At 42.9% G+C, this 18,688-nt stretch overlaps 2 protein-coding genes across 2 annotated transcripts; one reads left to right on the plus strand and one right to left on the minus strand.

Moving 5' to 3' along the window:
- Positions 1-2,156: 2,156 nt before the first annotated feature.
- Positions 2,157-11,977, plus strand: susd5 (sushi domain containing 5). The gene is made up of 5 exons (XM_086137650.1): positions 2,157-2,289; positions 3,530-3,707; positions 6,653-6,762; positions 6,841-7,029; positions 7,524-11,977. The coding sequence occupies exons 1-5, from the start codon at positions 2,229-2,231 to the stop codon at positions 9,131-9,133; spliced, it is 2,148 nt and encodes a 715-aa protein (XP_085993776.1). The 5' UTR covers positions 2,157-2,228; the 3' UTR covers positions 9,134-11,977.
- A 483-nt stretch (positions 11,978-12,460) lies between these two features.
- On the minus strand, positions 12,461-18,647 carry crtap (cartilage associated protein). Its single transcript, XM_086136887.1, has 7 exons — positions 17,658-18,647; positions 17,000-17,149; positions 16,763-16,934; positions 14,371-14,499; positions 14,143-14,288; positions 13,991-14,074; positions 12,461-12,960 (listed from the first exon to the last, which is right to left on the minus strand). The coding sequence occupies exons 1-7, from the start codon at positions 18,105-18,107 to the stop codon at positions 12,922-12,924; spliced, it is 1,170 nt and encodes a 389-aa protein (XP_085993013.1). The 5' UTR covers positions 18,108-18,647; the 3' UTR covers positions 12,461-12,921.
- Positions 18,648-18,688: the final 41 nt, after the last annotated feature.

The raw sequence follows: 18,688 nt of genomic DNA on the forward strand, positions 1-18,688 counted from the left end.
TTCTGTTTAATTGCACACCTACAATCACCGCCACTGGTCACTTAGAAAATGGTGCAACGATTATCTGCACCAACTGCACAACCGTCATTGTATTGTATTGCACCACTGATCACTTTATCTCTGCTCGATGACTCTGCACATTGCTGCACAGCTGTCATTGGGTGGGACTACTGCACAATGGTACTCTTACATTATGGAAAGTACTTACAGTAGATACAGTACGTGTGATGTCTTTGTTTATCGAAGTTGCTTGTTATTGCAATACTAATGTAGCCTCTACTATCAGAGATACAATCCTGGTGTGTTCTACATACTTGGCTAATAAAGCTGATTCTGATTCTGGAGTCATTTCACCTGTTTTGGTTGGTTTGTGTTTTTTGAGCTTTTGAAGTTTTTCAGAAATCAGTTGAAAATGTATTGTTTAAATCATTGTTTAGATTATTTAAAATATGTACTGTATATGCTGGACATAATGGGTAAAATGTTTGTATGTTGTACTGATGTGTCCAGTGAATATAAAAAGTCTCACACCCCTGTTCAAAGTTTTAGTGTAAAACGTTTAGGCTTCTGCCAGCATTAAAAACGTGTCATGAAAAGCCCACTAGAACATCAAATTTTTATTTTTGGTTAATCAGCGGCACTTTAAATGGTTGCGGAGTGTTTACTGACTCCCATTTGACATGAGTTTGAATGCAGTTGGTTAATAGTGAACACGGCCAAATCCGCAGCTATAAGAGGGTGTGCACAATCGTGAAAGCGCCTGATCTCACTTGTTCAGTTGTAGTTCCCCTTGAGCTGAACAGGTTGTAAATTTGTAAATCACATTCATGGTGGAAAAGGGTTTCCCATGATTTATCTTAGCGTCATATTCTACATGATAAACCCCTGGAATTTTTAAGAAGGGTGTGTAGACTTTTTACCTCCACCCTATGTACTAATGAAAATCATTAATCTTATCATTTGTATTTTCTTTCTTAAATCCAAAACCCAATTAATTTCATTCTGATGTATACAAAAGATGACAAAGTCAATTTAGGCCCCAGCAGCATTTTGCACATCCAGGCAGTAGGTGGCAGCATGACTATGACTCAACATTAACATCACCTGTGGAAGGCCAAGTTTAACAATGTCCGAAAAGACTTACTTTTGTCACAAGTATGCCCTACACTTTGGTACCGAACGTCCCATCTGACCATTGACTGAGGTCTTTGCGGTGCCTTCTGATGTCACTTTTCACCGAAACCTCACAATCTATGTCCCCCAAGAGTTCATCCTTGACCATCACAAGGCGATGCTGCCACGGCGACCAAATCATCCCTTCCTTCCTTTGACCTCTTCTGACTTTCTTGTCGGGAACTCCGAGTGCCACAACAGACAACAAATTGGGTGAATGGGTGTGCGCTTCCTGCCGGATGACACATCTTTGCCACGTTTGCATGCCCATCGCGCAAGCCGTCAAAATACAGTTCTCACCTGTCTCAAGCAAAACGCAGCGGGAGTGAATCAGTGACTTGTCATCCGATTTTCCCACTTTTTTTTTTTTTTAGGAGGGGTAAGACTTTGAAATGTTCAAATGATCCCATGGGCGTGAGTCACGCTGTCACTTGCACTTCCTTTGAGGCCGAGGCAAATGCACTAAAAAAAGGAATTGAATAGGATTTGATGTATTTGGTGAACCAATCACATCCAAACTTGTTAGCACACACCTGCCACCACCGAAAGCATCTCTGATTAATTGCAAAGAAAGTTCTGATGGTCTACTAGGCTTTTTCTGCCATTTTTCTGCTGACATATATATATATATATATATATATATATATACATATATATATATATATATATATTTATACAGTATATATACTGTATATATACTGTATAAAACATTATTCCAAAAACTTCTGTCATTTTCTATGAATCGAAGCCAAATATAAAAACGTCTCTAACTTTTAAAGTGTGCAATAATCATGCAGGGAATACTTGAATTCATGTCGCACTCGCGGCACAGTGCGACTTTTCACAGCCTCTCTCCATCCGCTGACCAACTGGACCCTTGGCCTCCTCCTCCTCCTCGTCATCATCATCACCATCATCATCATCATGGTCCTCCTCATCACACCTCCTCTTCGCTCAGTCTTACCTCTGCAGCCTCTGGAGGAAGTTGTAGTGACTTACAGGAAGATACAGTTGCCTTTTTCAGAACACAAGAAAATATTTGAGTGAGGAGAAGGATGCTGGGTTTCCTTGGATGCTTTGTTTGTCTTTTGGTGGCTTCTGTTGTCCATGCAGATGGTAAGAAAGGAAAACATTGTGGCTCAAAGTCAGTTTAATCCTGCTTTAAATCATTGTTAGAGGCAATTTGTTGCTGACATTACTATGTCTTTTACGTCAAATATCCTTTTAAAATCGAAATATGTCATGGTTGAAATTTGAAAAACGATCTGAAGGATCGTTTTTCAAATTTCTTTGTCGCACAAAACAAAGAGTTTTTCAAAAAACTCTTTGTTTTGTGCGATATTCGACCCTCTTATACATTTAAATTTTTAAAATAAATTAAAAGTAGATTATGTGATTTTTTTTTACCAATACACACGCCTTTCAGTATTTGCTACATAAATACAATTTATCATATTTTTACAAGTATATTTTAAATAAATGAAAGTCGAATTACTTTGAAGAAAATCCACAAGTAAAATATTTATATTTGTCAATTAAAAATAACGTTTTGAGCAATTAATAGCTTTAATTGTACCATGAAAATCAATCCATTCTATATTTTTAATTAAATTGAAAACATATCTTAAATAACTTGAAAAAAGGAGTCTACAAATAATATACATTTAGACATATTTTCTTATTTCGAAAAGCTATAGTTACTCTAAAAATCCACTTGGTCAATCAGCAATGAAAAGTGTTCTTAAAAATACATGATAAATAATGTATATAGTTTATCCTTTAAACAAATGAAAAGAGTTAAATACCTCCAAAAAGCACGATCTAAATTAAATTGAACAATCTTGAAACATGCGGCAAAAATGAAATGAATACATAAAAAATATCGATGACAGGTGAAATCTTTGAAGAGACTGAAAATAAATGCTTCAGAATTATCCATCCATCCATCTTCAGATCGGCTTATACTCACGAGGCCCGCGGGCGATGCTGGAGCCTCTCCCAGCTGTCTTGGGCAGTAGGCGAGGGACACCTTGAACCGGTTGCCAGCCAATCGCAGGGCACACGGAGACGAACAACCATTCGCGCTCACAATCACACCAAGGGACAATTTGGAGTGTTCCATTGACCTGTGTTTGGAATGTGGGAGGAAACCGGAGTACCCGAAGAAAACCCACACAGGCACAGAGAGAACATGCAAAGTCCACACAGGAAAGCCGGATTCAAACGCTGTACCACTGCACTGTGGGGCGGACGTGCTAACCAGTCCCTCATCGTGCCGCCCTGCTTCAGAATTATTTCTGATGTCATTTTTGTTTTTGGGCCCAATGATAAACTTAAGTCCATATTTGTATCACAGGTCGGGTGTTTGTGGTGGAGCTTGGGAACTTGTCGTCCAGTTCTACGTGGCGTGACGCCGAGGGGGCTTGCGCCTCCCGGCAGGCCCGCCTGTCGTCGGCCTCGGAGCTAAGACACGCCGTCATGGAGTGCTTCTTCTCTTCGTGCACTCGCGGTTGGCTATCCGGAGGCTCGCTCGGGTAAGAAACGAACTCTTCTCTCTACCTTTTGCTTTTCAACGGGATTGTGACAGGAGAAAAGACTCCTCTGGAAGAAGAGGATGAGGAGTCGGGAATTCTGAGCCGGGGGTGTCATCCACGAGACACACAAGGAACAAGCACACTTATGGAAGGAGGTGACATCGTCAATGGGGATGCCAAGTCATTCGAGCGGTTAGAGGCGTGATTAGCAGTTAGTTAATTGCTTAATTACAATCTTCCATCATTTGCTAGTTATTCGGGTGGTTCGGTTGTTGTCAATTAATTCGACAGTTAGTCGGTTTGACACTTTGTTCGTCCGCTCCGTTGTTACTTTAGGTCAAAGGGTTGTCCGTTTGCTAGTTATTTGGTCAGTTCAGTTGTTGCAGTTTGGTAATTTGCCAGTTTGTTAGCTGGTTAGCGTTTTATCTGCAAGTTGATGAGTTAGTTCAATCCGTTAGTTTGACTACTGGTTCGTTACTTCAATAGTTTGATCTTCAGTTTGCTACAGAGTTTGTTAATCCATTCATTAGCTAGTCAGTTGGCTTGTTCGTTCCGTGTTTCTTTGTGAGTATGCTTGGTCATTCGTTAGTTTGTTGGTTAGTTACGAGTCAGTACATTGGTTTCATTCTGGTACAGTAGTTTGTTTATTACGTCCTAGCTTGTTGGTTCATGAATTAGTTTGTTTGTTAATATTACGCTAAAAGATACTTCACTGATTTTAGCAATTTTTTTTTATTCTGGATATGGCAAGAAAGCAGCATGTTAAATGTTGATCTTGATATAAATGGAAATAGCTTGTTAGCATCCCGGCTTTCCCATTGGGAAATGACTACTGTGAGGTGAGTCATGCATCGAATTGAATCAGTACAGGAAATTCCTCGAGTAGCAGGCTAACACCACGTTAAAGCGATACGATAACCAGGAGAGGACGAATGTTTTGCTCTGTGATGTTGCGGCCAACTCAATGCATGAAGGCCGGGGCTAAAAGGGTGCTAAAGGCCTCAGACCAGACAGACGGATGACACCGGGAGGTGTGAAACATGGTGAGGACGTGTCAAACCAGCACTGCCGGGAAAAAGTGCTCCGTCGGATGCCATTTTGGGCTCCGCTTACAACATGAAACAACCGCAATGGCGGCGTAATTGATTCCATTTCTGAGGATTCTGACGGGTGTTTGTGGCTGTTAGGTTGTTCTTTTTCCCACTTAGGGAAAGATCTCAATTCGTCCAGGTCATATTTGTCATAATAATTCTTCCCAAATTATTTCTGCCGAGTGGATAAGGGCGTGTATTAATCACCATGTTGCTGATTGGATATTTAGTCAGTCAGTCAATAAATTTGTCAGTGCGCTAGTCAGTCAGTTAGCTCGCCCATCAATTACAGAAACTAATCCGTTCGGCTGTCATTTCGTCCGTTCGTCATTTGTGTCTACATTTGTTACTTAGTTTTTTTTCCCATTTATTCACAAGCGATATGGTGTTCGTTCGTTTCCTTTTTCAGTACGTTACCGAGTTCATCCGTTTGCAACCCTGTTACAGTTCTGAAAAGAACTCACTTAAATAATTGTAGTTGTTGCTGTTAAATGTTGATCTGAATGGTAGGTTCCACCTCGGGATGAAAATGGCACATACCATTGACTCAATGGTTGGGTATGACAAAATCCTGCAAGAACCAGAAAGTTGCCTTCTGCTGTGTGTACATACGTAACCCCATCTCACATCTTATCTGGCAGAGTAAGATGTGCTGTTGGCATGCCAACCAACCACAACACACACACACGCACACACACACACATTTCACACAAACTAGTACAGTAAGGGGCTTTCCTATGCCCACTTTTGTCCTGCGCTGGTTGCCTGAATTTTGTCCTTATAAGCCCATGTTGATGTTGACACACTCTCGTAGCGTATGACTCACATGATTTCTCGCTGTCTGGCATTCCCAACAATTAGTGAGGCCTTGGAAAGTAGAGGTGGGGAAGTGTTTTCCTATCAGGAGACTGGTTCCATGTTTTATACCGTTTTTTTTCTCGAAAAGACGTCCGCGCATGGGAACGTCAACTAGCTGTGCGATAAAGCTACGCCACATTGCACAGGCGGCACTTCGATACGCTGACATAATATTTGCACAAGGAATTCCAGAAGAAGAAACGGTGGGCGAATATTGGATGGATCCTACTCGTACTAGAGTTGAAACTTCTTTCCGGAATACATTTTATATTGATTGCATTGAGGGACTTTTGTGGCAAATGGGAGTGAACCATACGTTTGTTCGCTAATTTACTCATGGGTCCATTCTTCCATTTTTTTATTTTTTATTTTTTGTTAGTTGCTGGTTTACAAGTTCATTAATTAGTTCACAAGCTGACCTATTTGTTCCTGAGTTAGTTTGCTCTTCTGTTAGGTAGTTATTATAATTTTTTTAGGTTGTTAGCTAGCTGGCTAGCTATTTTATAAGTGGGTTTGTGTAATAGGTTTTTTTTGTTGTTGTTTTTTAGTTAGGTCGGATGTTCATTCGGCTATTCTTCATTTGTTCCCTATTTTGTGGCTGGTTAGTTAGTTGGTTAAATTATTATTATTATTATTATTTTTATTAGTTAGCTATTAGTTGTTTTGCTTTGTTTTTGTCCATTCACCGGTGTTCGTATATTCACTTTCCCACTTATTCCTTGGTTGATTTATTAGTCCGTTAGTTTCTTCAGGAGTTAATTTTTTTTTTTTAGTTGGTTGGCTAATTAGTTCATAAGTCAATTTTTTTTTGTATTTTCATTTGTTTGTCATCTAATTTGTTTGCGTGTTCATTTGCGAGTTAGTAAGAGGATTCGTTAATTTTCAGTGGTTTGTTTTGTTGTTGTTAGCCATTTGTTTTTAGAACAGTGACTGATAATAAAGTAAGTTGCTCATATTTAGTCAAGTTTGAACAAACCAGCAGTTATCTCATTCCAGGACCACCGAGTGTAACTATGTGGGCGGCTCGCTAAAAGCCGTGGATGTGAGGACAGAAAACGCTACAGGCGACCCCAACAGTTTGAATGCATTCTGTATCAAAGACAAAGGTCAGTGAATCAATCCGTCAATTAAAGGGTGACTAAAAAAAGAAATTGGATGATGGTATTATTTTTTGTTGACAACAGGCGTGCCATGCGGTGACCCCCCTTCTTTCCCCAACGCCCGCCTTCAGGACCACAGCGGCTTTGAACTGGGCGATGAGCTCCTATACACATGCATTCCAGGCTACGTCATGCCCAACGGCCACAGTGCCTTCAGCTTGCTGTGCGACAGCTGTGGCGAGTGGTATGGACTGGTGCAGATTTGCATCAAAGGTACCAAAAAATAATAAATTAAAAGTGCTACCATTTACTGGTTCTTATTTTTCATGACCTAGACTGAAGGTTGACTTCCCTAGCTTGTCAGCACCTGTGGTCCAGCGACCCTCCGCTCGATTCTTGCTTTCTCCACGAACAATGTATCTCTTGTGAGTCGGGATTAAAATGGCTGCTTTGGCACCCGGGTGCGACATGCCGTGGCGTGGCCCGATTCACAACTGGGGTGGAAGAAGGAGCAGAAGAAGCCGTCTGAAGGCTGTGAGGATATGCACACTGGGGTGGTGTACAAATTGGGCGTCATAAGAACCAAGGGATCACAGATCCCACGTGCAGGCCTAACAGTTGGTTGTTCTTTAGTTTGTTGGTACCCAGATCTGTTAATTCCTTCATCAGTTTGTATGTTCATTTGGTCCTTTGTTACTTCAACTTCTGTGTTGCATTTTTGTGTCTTTAGTGATCAAGAGGAACTGATTGTCTTTGTGTCCTTGTAGACTTTACAGAGACTCACGTGGACTACGAGGACCAGTTCACGTATGCCGATGCGGACCACCAGAATGAGGACGACAGGCAATTGGAGGCCCACCCAGAAGAACCCAGGGACCAGGAGCTCCAAGAGATAAGCTTTCAAAGAGAGGAAGAGGATCCAAACATGCACGGTCAGGAGAAGGTGCAAGTAGATGACGTGGACATTAAAGAAATTACGGGAAGTGACAAGGAACGGGATTGGGAGGACTCCGCTGGGCAGGAACGGGTGGCGACGACGACATCCACGGAACCGCCGGTCTCCCTCTTGACCCAGAAACACCTCTTCTGGTTCCCCTCTGAGGCCTTCCAGCAGCAACAGCAGGAACAACACCCAGTCTCCGTGGATCCCGTGACCCTGACTACAACTCAGCGGTCCTCCGGCGGGCAGTCCGAGGAGAACTTTAACAACCGCGAGCGGGAGAGTCTCGATCACCGTGATGTCGGTCAAGTGGAACAAATTCCAGTTCAGCAGGAAGAACTGGACAATCGCGACCACTACGAAAACCACCACGACGATCACTATGACATGGGCGAGCATGAGGAGGTGCGCTACGGCAGCCGGAATGACAGTTCTGACGGACGTGGTGCCCATGAGAACGGCAGCCATTTTCAGGAGAATGGTTCTGAGGAGCATTCGGACCATGACGATCGCGTTCATGAAGAAAATTACGAGCACAATAACAACCACGGTGATGATCACGACCATGATCACGATGAACACTATGACCACAAACACCACGATGATGACGATGATGTCCACCGCGACGATCACGACGGACAAGACCATGACGATCACAACAGTCGTTACGACCATCATGAATACAACCATGAGGACGAAAACAGCGAAGACCGTGACCACTATACAGACGACAGGAGGCAGGATGGCGACAACAGCCACGCCGAACAAGATAGCCACAACGAACATGAGAGCCGCGAAGACGGTGACGATCATCAGCACGTCGTCTTTCCTGAAACAAGCGAGACCAGTCATAACGCCACCCGGGACGACGTAGGAGGAGCGACCACCACAGACGAAACCTGGCTGGACGGACACCCGGTTGCCGCCCACCCTAATGAGGTAGAAGAACTGGGCCCAGACGCCAGCATCCCAGAAGCACCTGAAATTGAAGAACGGGAAACCACCGCCCCAGACAACCCCGCCTCTTCCTCTTCCTCGGATACCATGGAGTACGACACCCAGCAGGTGGTCCCCACCAACTCGTGGCTCCTAGATCTTACCCAAAACCCCTTCCTGGATCCGACACAGGATAGCGACACCCTTGATGAGTCAACCGGGGATCGCACCTTGCACAACTTGCCTGGTGAGACTGGTGAAAGGGGTGAGGTGGAGGGCGAGATGGGCGAGACAGTATGCATTGGGGAGAACTGCCCGCCGCCCAACCCCTCGCGCCAAGGCCCCACCGTGGCGGCCATCATTGCGGCGGTATGCGTGGTGGTCGCGGCAGTCATATTGACGGTGTGGTGCTACCGGTGGCGACAGCAGAAGAATTCTGCGTACAACATGAACGGGAAGGGACAAGGCAGCCAGCACATGGAGATGCAACAGAAAGTTTAGGGGTTCAGAGACTTTTTGGGGTGGAATGCGCAGCAGAATTTGGGATAAATTTGCGGGGGGTGCGAGAGACAAGTCAACAGAAAAGTGACACACAGTGGACCCTTGGAAGTCGAACACAAGCCGTTTCCATTTTTTTTTTTCGGATTTGGGGTTAATTTTCACACTGACTGCATTAGAGGGGAAAAAGTTAAGATATTTATTTGTTGGTGCCTTCAGAGCAAACTCGGTAAAGCAGAAGGAGCACATTGCTGTGTGTTCGCACAGTCGATGCGGCTCCACGTATTGAGATAAGAAAATGCCAGACGACGTCATACGGACGGCGCCATTGCTCTCAACGTAAAAGGGCGTGGCCAGCGAGTTTCGGGTGTTAACCTTCACCCTCTTGTCAAAGAGGTCCCCTTTCCACCATCGTTATGGTCCTGTCCTACATTAGTAGCTGGTGGTAAAAAAAAAAAAATGAAGCTAACCATAGACGAAAAAAAAAATCATCCCACCAATGATTTGCTTGTTCGTATGCAGCTTGGGTTTAAATCATCCATTTTGAAAACTGTTCGAGTTCTGATGTTCCACTGAATGTTGAAAGGAATATTTTTGGTCATCAATGCTTTTTAAATGACAGCCGTCGAGCTGGAATGGCGGCTTGCCCCCCCCCCCCCCCCCCCATTTAAAAGTGTCATGAGCAGAAAATGGCGAATATCAGGCAGTCGAGCTCAGCAGAGTTAATTCTTATGCTTTCGACGATCACCAGACATCGTCAATCACTGTTAATGACTCAAGATGCTGTTTGCCTGATCAAATTTACAAAGAAAGTTTGGGTTGAAATCTTGACGACAAATTGTTCTCACGTTCCACTGTGTGTAGTGCGGAATTGTTTTTTAAATGTCAGCCGTCGAGCTGGAATGGCGGTTTGCATTTGGGGAAGTTTGTCTATTATTTCAGACATTACGTCTTTTACGTTTGACAAGAAGATGTTTGTAGTTTTTGTTTTTTTTCTTTGGACTAATCCTTGCAAATACCCTTGAGAAAGGGCTATTTCCAATAAAATCAATTTGGGAATAAAATTGTTCATCGGGTTCTGACGTGCCACATTCTGTACGAAGGAATTTTTCGTCATCTTTGTTCTTATATGTTAGCATTTTAGATGGAGTGTTGATTAAGTGTGTGGTTGGTATTATTATTATTATTTTAGATTTATGACGAGGCTAACAGGAAGAAACAACAAAAGGCTAAATAGTGAAGCTTAACTGAGAATTTAAAAAATCATTGGAAGAAATATTGAAAATACCCTTGCAAATAACCCCCACCATTAAAAAAGTTTAAAAATACAAAATCTATACAAGCTGTGCATTTTTCTCAGAATTTTAAGTTTAAACTTTGCAAACTAGTTATGACGTTCCACTTCATGGATGACAATTTTATTTTATTTTTTTTAGATGTTGACTTTGAATACTGAACCCCCCCCCCCAAAAAAAATCCCAACTATATTTATCTCTAAATTTCAAATTCCAGCGTTCCAATTTATGTTTGAATTTTTTTTCCCTTCTCTATTTTTAGATGTTCACTATTAAAATGGAATTAAGTTAAGTCGTTAGCTGTTTTTTTGGGAGGGGGGGTTTGTTTGTTTTTGGTCATCTGTTTTGTAGGAAAACTACAACAGAGCTACATAATTCCATGAGGAGTTAAACAAAGCATTACAGTAGCTAACGAAAAAAATGTAGCTGACATTCCCTTTAACTACATCTGCCAATCAACCCTATGTCATCGAAGGCACAGGTGTCAAAGTCAAGGCCTGGGGGCCAGAGCTGGCCCACCATATCTTTTTACGTGGCCCGCAAAAGCAAATCAAGCATGTCAACTTCCATGATGCTGGCCAAAATTTTAAATTCTCAGATGTAATAAATAAGAGACATATTGTAAGCATTTTAGTTGAATCAACCGCTACTATTGACTTTTTAAAAATTTTGGTTTGAGTCGTGATGGCCCTCCAAGGGAAACGGAAACTAAAATGTGGCCCACGACAAAAATGAGTTTGACACCACTGCTCAAAGGTGTAATCTGCAAAAAAATCCCAAATAAAAAAATATGTGAGCCAAGTTTCAGTTGATCATGGCGATGTCGCTGTCCGATTGTAATCTCGTCTAGATTTTTTTCCTTTTTTTTTAATCAGGTCTCAACCTTCTACTGCATATCCCAAGGAATTTTTTGTATTAGATGTCAGTCCTCGATATGGAACGGTGGGAGGTGTTTCGTTGTTTGTTTTTTTTACATACAAAAATGACGAGAGGGGGGCCACCTCGAAATGTTTCCAGATTGCACATTGTGGTATTTCGCTTGATTTGATTGTTTCCGTGCTGTTGTTATTATGTTGGCTGCACGTGTGTATTTTTATTTAATTTTTTTGTTCCTCACCCTTTTGTTTTACAGCTTGTACTGTAGAGTGCGGGCGTGTTCATTTGCTGCTTTCGATAGAGAGTATTCAGCAGTGATATAATTACCGATTAGCGGTCCAAAAAAAACGACTGACACGTAGTCGGTAATTAAATATGCCAATCTGCCACCGTGATGATGAATGTAACAGCCGATGATATATACTTGTTGAGGTGAATATTACTTGCCGTATGACGTACGTACGTTTGTGCGATTGCGCTCAAAGACATAACACTGTCAACTCTTATCAGCGAGGTCAAAGTGTGTACAGTGTCTATTTCTGGAAATGTCCGGAATTGCAGGTGACGTGGGGCTAATGAACCAATGGACCACATTTTAATTACAAATCAGATCCTGTGTGTTGTTAAAATGGCATGTTTGTGTTCTGTTGGCCAAAATAAACTTCTAAATGTGTTAGTCTGCCTTGTAATTCACATCAGACACTGCAATGGATGACCTTTCGCTGAGGCTAAACAAAATCCTACTTTCAGATTAGCAACAATTAATCAAGACCGCAGCCCAATTTTCGTCATTAACGTTGACAGATGAAAAAAAAGTTTTGCTAGCTTAAGACCGGAATTTCAATGATTCTGACTGTGTCCGTGTCCCACCCTCCTACAATGTACGTGGGGAAAAAGCTTACTTACGCTAGCTTACTTCGTTGGCTTACTAGCCAACAAACGGCCACGATGACCCCTCCTTGTCTGAGGAAGTCAATCCGTGAACTTTTCTTTTGAGTAACTTCGCTTACTCACTAACAAACAGCTTTGATGACACCAGCTTTAGTTAAAGATAAAATACAATTTGCCTTTAATTAAATAGAGAGCTGAGCAAGAATGTCGACTGTTTCATGTCTGCATCCTTTGCTGTTTTTCAAAAAAAAAAAAAAAAGCACAGAGACAACACACACTCACGTACCCGGGAGGGAATTTTCCGCTGCGGACATTTTAGCATGTGCATGCGACAAACTGCACGGAGACTCAATGTTCAAACACGATTCAACACGTGTGTGTCTGATCTGACTTCATCCTCACTCACATCTTAATAGTCTTTCCTTCTTGATGATTATGACGACCAACTCCCCATCGTTAAGCGCAGCCATCACTTTTGGGGGTCATGGAAGATGACTCGCGTGTTTTGGCAACTTGTTTTATTGTCAAACAATTCACAGCAGACACATTGATTCATATAACATTGAGTTAGAAAATTATTCTCCCCTTCCTCCCGAGAATGTAAAATCAAACGAGGATGGATTTTTTTTTGTTTAGTTTTTTTTTGTAATAACAAAGTTCAATAAATAAATGCTAGCTTGTGTGTTTGTGTGTGTGTGTCTGTGTGTTTTTCTTTCAGGGTTGCTGTTGCTAATCCAGAAACTCATCTATAAATTCCACCACCTCACCCTGCGGATAACACACCAAGATACATCCAATTAGAAAAAATTCAAAACATATTTGTTTAGAAAGGATATTCATATCAAGCATATTTGCAGTCCTCATAATTTATATATTATTATATTATAATATTTAAAATAATTAAAGGCTCGAAATGGAAGTTCAGCTGCTGGAATCACATAAAAATACTAATTGTGGTAAGAAGAAATACAATTGTTTTGTTTTGAAGCTTTTATAATTTAAAAAAAGCCAGTTATTTGTTTCAATTTTTTTATTTATATTGAAATATGTATGATAAAAAAATAATGCCTACAAGGAACAACTTTTTTCTCATTAAACAATATAATTAAAACAATCAAAAAATAAAAGTGATTGTGTGTTTCAATTCATTACAATTTGAGAAATATTATTCCTGAAAATAATGGTAAGAAGAAAAAATTATTTCTTAAAACACTGCATGTATAATTTGTGCTTGTATTTATTGAAATATTTTGTATTTCTTTCATATTAATAAAGCTGTATTATCAATAATCAAAATAATGACACTATATGGTACAAATAATATCTAAATATTTTGGAGGATGAATTATATTTTATTTCTGATAGGTGACACAATTGTCTTTAACAAGTATTCAGGATATTTTTTCATTCAGAAAATATTGAGCTGTGACAGACCTGCTGTAATAATAATGATAATCATTTTTATATTATTCTTATGACAATATTTTTAACTTTATACAATTAACTTCTTCAAATGGCATCAAATGAGTTCACACATTTGATAGGTTAGCAAAAGAGTGCTTTAACGCATAGTTTGTACATTTTTGAAAAATATTTTGGCATACGAATATTCCCCCCCCCCCCAAATTTTGTATTTTAAAAAAAATCATTGGATTGAACCGAATTACAGTATTGCGATTTTATTCGACACGTCACACGCCGGCTGGTTTGATGTGACTTGTGGCTTTGCTGCAACCTAGTGGAGACTTGTGGTATTGCAAAAAAACCCAAGTATTTAAAAAATACAAATAAAAGTCACCTCATCATCACTGGCCAGATGCTTTCGAGAGAATTCCAACATTTCCATCTGCATGGTGGTCTGGTTGTAGTAGCGCACCGCCTCCTACACAACACACTTAATGTCATAAATGTTTCTTTTTTTGCTGTTGCAGTCGTTAGTGTGAGACGGACCGCTCTGGGTTGGAAGTCTTCGTCGGTGAGCTCCCACTTGTCCTTGTGGAACTTATAGTACACCACGTTGTTCTTCATCACCTCGTCTGTGGGGTCGAAGAGCAGGTAGCTGGTGGCGCAGGGCACAGCGTTCTTCAGATCCTTCACTGCGGGCGAAAAAAATGAACTCTTCAGGGCCAATGTCATGGTCCACAAGCTCAACCATCGTGACGGGCACAAGCGACTTACGCTTGTAGTAGGCAAACTGCAAGTAGTGGTACATGGTGGCCACAAACTTCTCCACCACGTAGCCGCCGACTACAGGGGTCAGGTCGCTCTCGCACCGCACCTTTCGCTCCAGCACCTCCGTGTAGTGATCTGGGGACAACAAACAGATTTATTAGCTCAAGTGTTGGGACACCTTGCCTGAATCTGCCGAAACGGGTCTCAGCAGAGCGCCCAATATGTCGGCAAATGCTCACTTTTTAATTTCTTTTTTCCAGTGTGTGTTGGTAAAAAAATGTGATCCGGTTACACAGCGGTTGTTTATATTCAGTGGTATATTTGAAATTACGGGCAGACCGGTGGTCCAGTCATTAATTTTTTTATTTAATGTGATGAGTTGTCACCTGTTGCTAGGCAGAATTGATCGGGCACAATTGTTTGTGACACCCCCCCTCCAAAAATTGGCATTCTGTGATCGGGCATTTAAAAAAAAAAAAAGTGCGGCCTGGTGGCCCAGTCATTTATTTATTTATTTTATGTGATGAGTTGGCACTTGTTGCTAGGCAGAATTGATCGGGCATAATTGTTTGTGCGGCCTGGTGGGCCAGTGGTTAGCGCGTCGACCTCACAGTGCATAGGTACACGGTTCAATTCCAGCTGCGGCCTCCCTGTGTGGAGTTTGCATGTTCGCGTGGGTTTTCTCCGGGTACTCCGGTTTCCTCCCACATTCCAAAAACATGCATGGCAGGGTTATTGAACACTCTAAATTGTCCCTAGAGTAAAGGGGTGTTCACACGGCAAGATTTGGTCCGGTGCTACGACGGGGCTGCCCCAGTAGTGCGTTCACACGTGCAAATTAGCTCCGGCGTAGCCCCGGAAAACAGTTTACACCGGACCAAATTTGATCCACCTCAGGGAGGTGGTTTAAAAATTTGCTCTAGAGCAAATGCTCGTTAGCGAAGCAGCACCGGTGTAAATTTGCACATGTGAACGCAACTGGGTTAAATTTGCTCCAGAGCAAATGCTTGTGAAGAGTTTACGTACGGCGAGAATGCGTTGCTTTCGTGCTCTGTCGGACTTCCGCCATGTGTTTGTTTAATAACGACATAAGACTTGGCTGGTAACATCTTTCCTTTTGTAGAAGACTGGACTGTCTCGGAGTTGTTTGTGTAGTTTGTTCATTTGTTGTGTGTTCACAACCCCCCGCTCCCCATACAATTTATTCTGTGATTTCCTCTCTTGATTTTCTGTTTGGCGCATTACGTGTTTGCTTTTCTGAGTGTCATTGAAGTCATCGTTGATTTACGTTTTCGGGGGCGGTCACTCTCGAGCAGAAGGCACGGAGACCGAGAAGGAGAAGGACGTGCCTGTCCAGTAGTCGCTTGAGTTGTGTATACGTTTTAAAAAGAACCAACACGACAACTCATTTGTTTTCTGTCGTTTTGCCCCGCTGCAGAAACTGCCGTGTGAACGCAAGTGGGGCTGCGCCGACGCTGTGCCGGGGCAGACACGCTCAGCGGCTTTGTACGTGTGAACGCTCCACACAATTTGCTGCGGTGCAAAATATATCGCAACAAAATACATCGGTGCAGCGCCGGAGCAAATGTGTGCCGTGTGAACACCCCTTAAGTGTGAGCGTGGATGGTTGTTTGTCTGTGTGTGCCCTGCAATTGGCTGGCAACCAGTTCAGGGTGTCCCCCGCCTACTGCCCGAAGATGGCTGGGATAGGCTCCAGCACCCCCCCACAACCCTTGTGAGGAAAAAGTGGATTGGAAAATGGAATGGAATGGAATTTGAAATTACGAATACTGTATTGTTAGTACTATACTTGTCAAACACAATATGGAAATGGACGCTTGGGTCTCGAAATATTGCATGGAGCAAGTAGACGGGAGATGACAAAAAGATGTGTCGCGTGACGTCGTCTTTTGCGCGTGTCACTCAATGTTGTGCTTTGTAAGCATCTGTGTCACATCACTGACGGGTTCGGTTCACATTTGTTTTCGTCATGTGAACCAGTAACACTCTTCAGGACAGATTAAACTCGCATACCGTGGGATGGAAGAGCTGATGCTTTCCATCCAAGCATGATCAGTCACCTTGCCGGTACAAAAGGCAATTGTGTCTCGGTTATTTTTAGATCATTTTAGCGCTGCCACAGGTGTCCCAACTTGAGCAGAAACTGAACCTGTGGGTGTGATTGATGACATCACGCACAGTTTATGGTGATGTCTTTATAAATCTTGGACAACCTGTCTTTGGTCCGATAAGCCCCGTGGACAATTCTGCACACGATGAGATCATGCCGCGCACATGAGGAGGCATGGACTCTCACTCAAAAGTATTGGGACAGCTACAGAAGAAGATGACAGTGTAAGAAAACCATGGAGACCATTGACTTCGACAATGCACTAACCGGCTATGTTAAGGTAGAAGTCTTTGAATTCCTTAACGTCCCTGGGGCCCTCAGAGGCGGCCAGGCATTCATCGTAGACCTTAAAGAAGTCGCGCAGGGCCAGCTCCATGTCGGACACCGACGTGCGGAAGTTATCGCCGTTGTACGCCCGCACGGCTCGAACAAACAGCGTCTAAAACCAAAAAAATAATGTTTGGTAGGGAGGGTGATGGTGAAGTGAGAGCATTGAGGTGATACCTCGTAGGATTTGGTCTCCAGGTCTTTGAGGTGCTCCTCAGCTCCCGGCAGGCTCATGTAATAGGCCATGTTCTTCTGCATCATCTCGTCGTCGGGATGCTTGAGCAGAAAAGTATGGGAGGCCGACACGGCCTTGGCCAGCCTGTCAGTCTGATTGAAAACAACCCCCAACAGAAGTTGGATATTTGAGTTTGAAGCAGCCATATTGAAGAGGGAATCCAGGTTAAAAAAATAAAAATAAACAGAACCCCGGACACCAAATTGTGTGGCCATATTTATCATGATATCATGTCTCTCACAATAAGATGTATGGAAAAATCTAAGAAAACGAGCCTGATATTAAAGAAGTTGGCCAGTGTGGAGTACCGTACTACCCTGCATCTCCGGGTTTGGCGTCCTCCACACCCATGTGCTGTTAGCATGCAAACTCTTTAACTTATTCACAGAGCCCAGATTCAAAACACTGAACCTTAGAACAGAGTTGCAGATGTACAACCTAGAAAATAAAATTAATTAAATAATAATTAAAAAATAAAATATGTACTTGCAATGAATATACAACAAATTGCATCACATGCCCCCCCCCCCCCCCCTCCCAGCTATATCTTTTCTCCATGAATATAATTTACAGACTACATACAATCTTATCTGGTCTCACCTTAAAGTAAGCGTACTGCAAGAACCGGTATGGTTCCCTCCTCTCGAACTCGTCCAAGGTCTCGCGGCTGGGCAGGGCCTGCCTGAAGGCGGGCAGACCCTGCTTGCATCGCTTCAGGCACTGGGCCCTCTGGAGCACGTTGCCAAAGGCTCGCAGCTCGGGGAACTCTGCGAACTTGCTCTCGTCTTCTCGGCGTACCAAGCTGCAGTTGAGGTTGCAGAATGCTTCGCTGTCCCGCAGCAGCCGATAGAGGCGCAGGGAGACCTCCAAGTACTCCACGGTGTCCGCCCATTTCTCATTCGTGTACTGGTCCAGCCCGTACTTGTAAGCCGATTCTAGTGGCATGAGTTCGCTCCGGGGGAAGCTCCGGAAACTGTATTTCTCGTACTGGCAATGGACAGAAGCGAGGCCGAAGAGGAACACCAGAAGCGATAGCGCGGAGGGTGCCATCTTGTTTGTTTGGGAGGGCCGACTAGATTCGATAAACGTAGCCGGACCGGTGGTCTGAGGAGGAGTTGAGGGTGCTGGAGCCGCTCCTCCCAAATCACAACTTTTTAAAAAATTCTTATGTAAGAACACTATCAAAAGCCAAACGCATCAGGAGGTCATTACTCAATTTTCTTTTTGGAGAAGTTTTCTGTTTTAAAAAAAACACAAAAAAAGGCGGACATGTTGGCACTCGGTGGCTAATTAGAACCCCCGTGACACTCGCGTTTGTCCCTCCCACTACCACGTAGAGACATTCCTCCCTCCTCATTCCCGTCCCAAAACTTCCGAAACACCCCCAAAATTGACTTTGTCACGACTTAAACTACCTAAATACACACTTTACCATCTTACAGTTATTACAGTGGCGTTAAGTTTCGCGAATACAGTCGTAAACAGGGAAGTGGGGTGCTACGTACGTGCCTGAGTCACGACGTGGGTACGTGGAGACCCCGACCACGTTGACACTTTGCCGAGGGTGCACTGCGCAAGTGCGATACGTGGTATCCCGAAAAAAGTTGTCCCATTCAATCCCGGGGATGTGT

Source organism: Hippocampus guttulatus, chromosome 18 (assembly GCF_054856545.1).
Source record: "Hippocampus guttulatus isolate MCC_2025c chromosome 18, RoL_Hgut_1.0, whole genome shotgun sequence".
NCBI lineage: Eukaryota > Metazoa > Chordata > Actinopteri > Syngnathiformes > Syngnathidae > Hippocampus > Hippocampus guttulatus.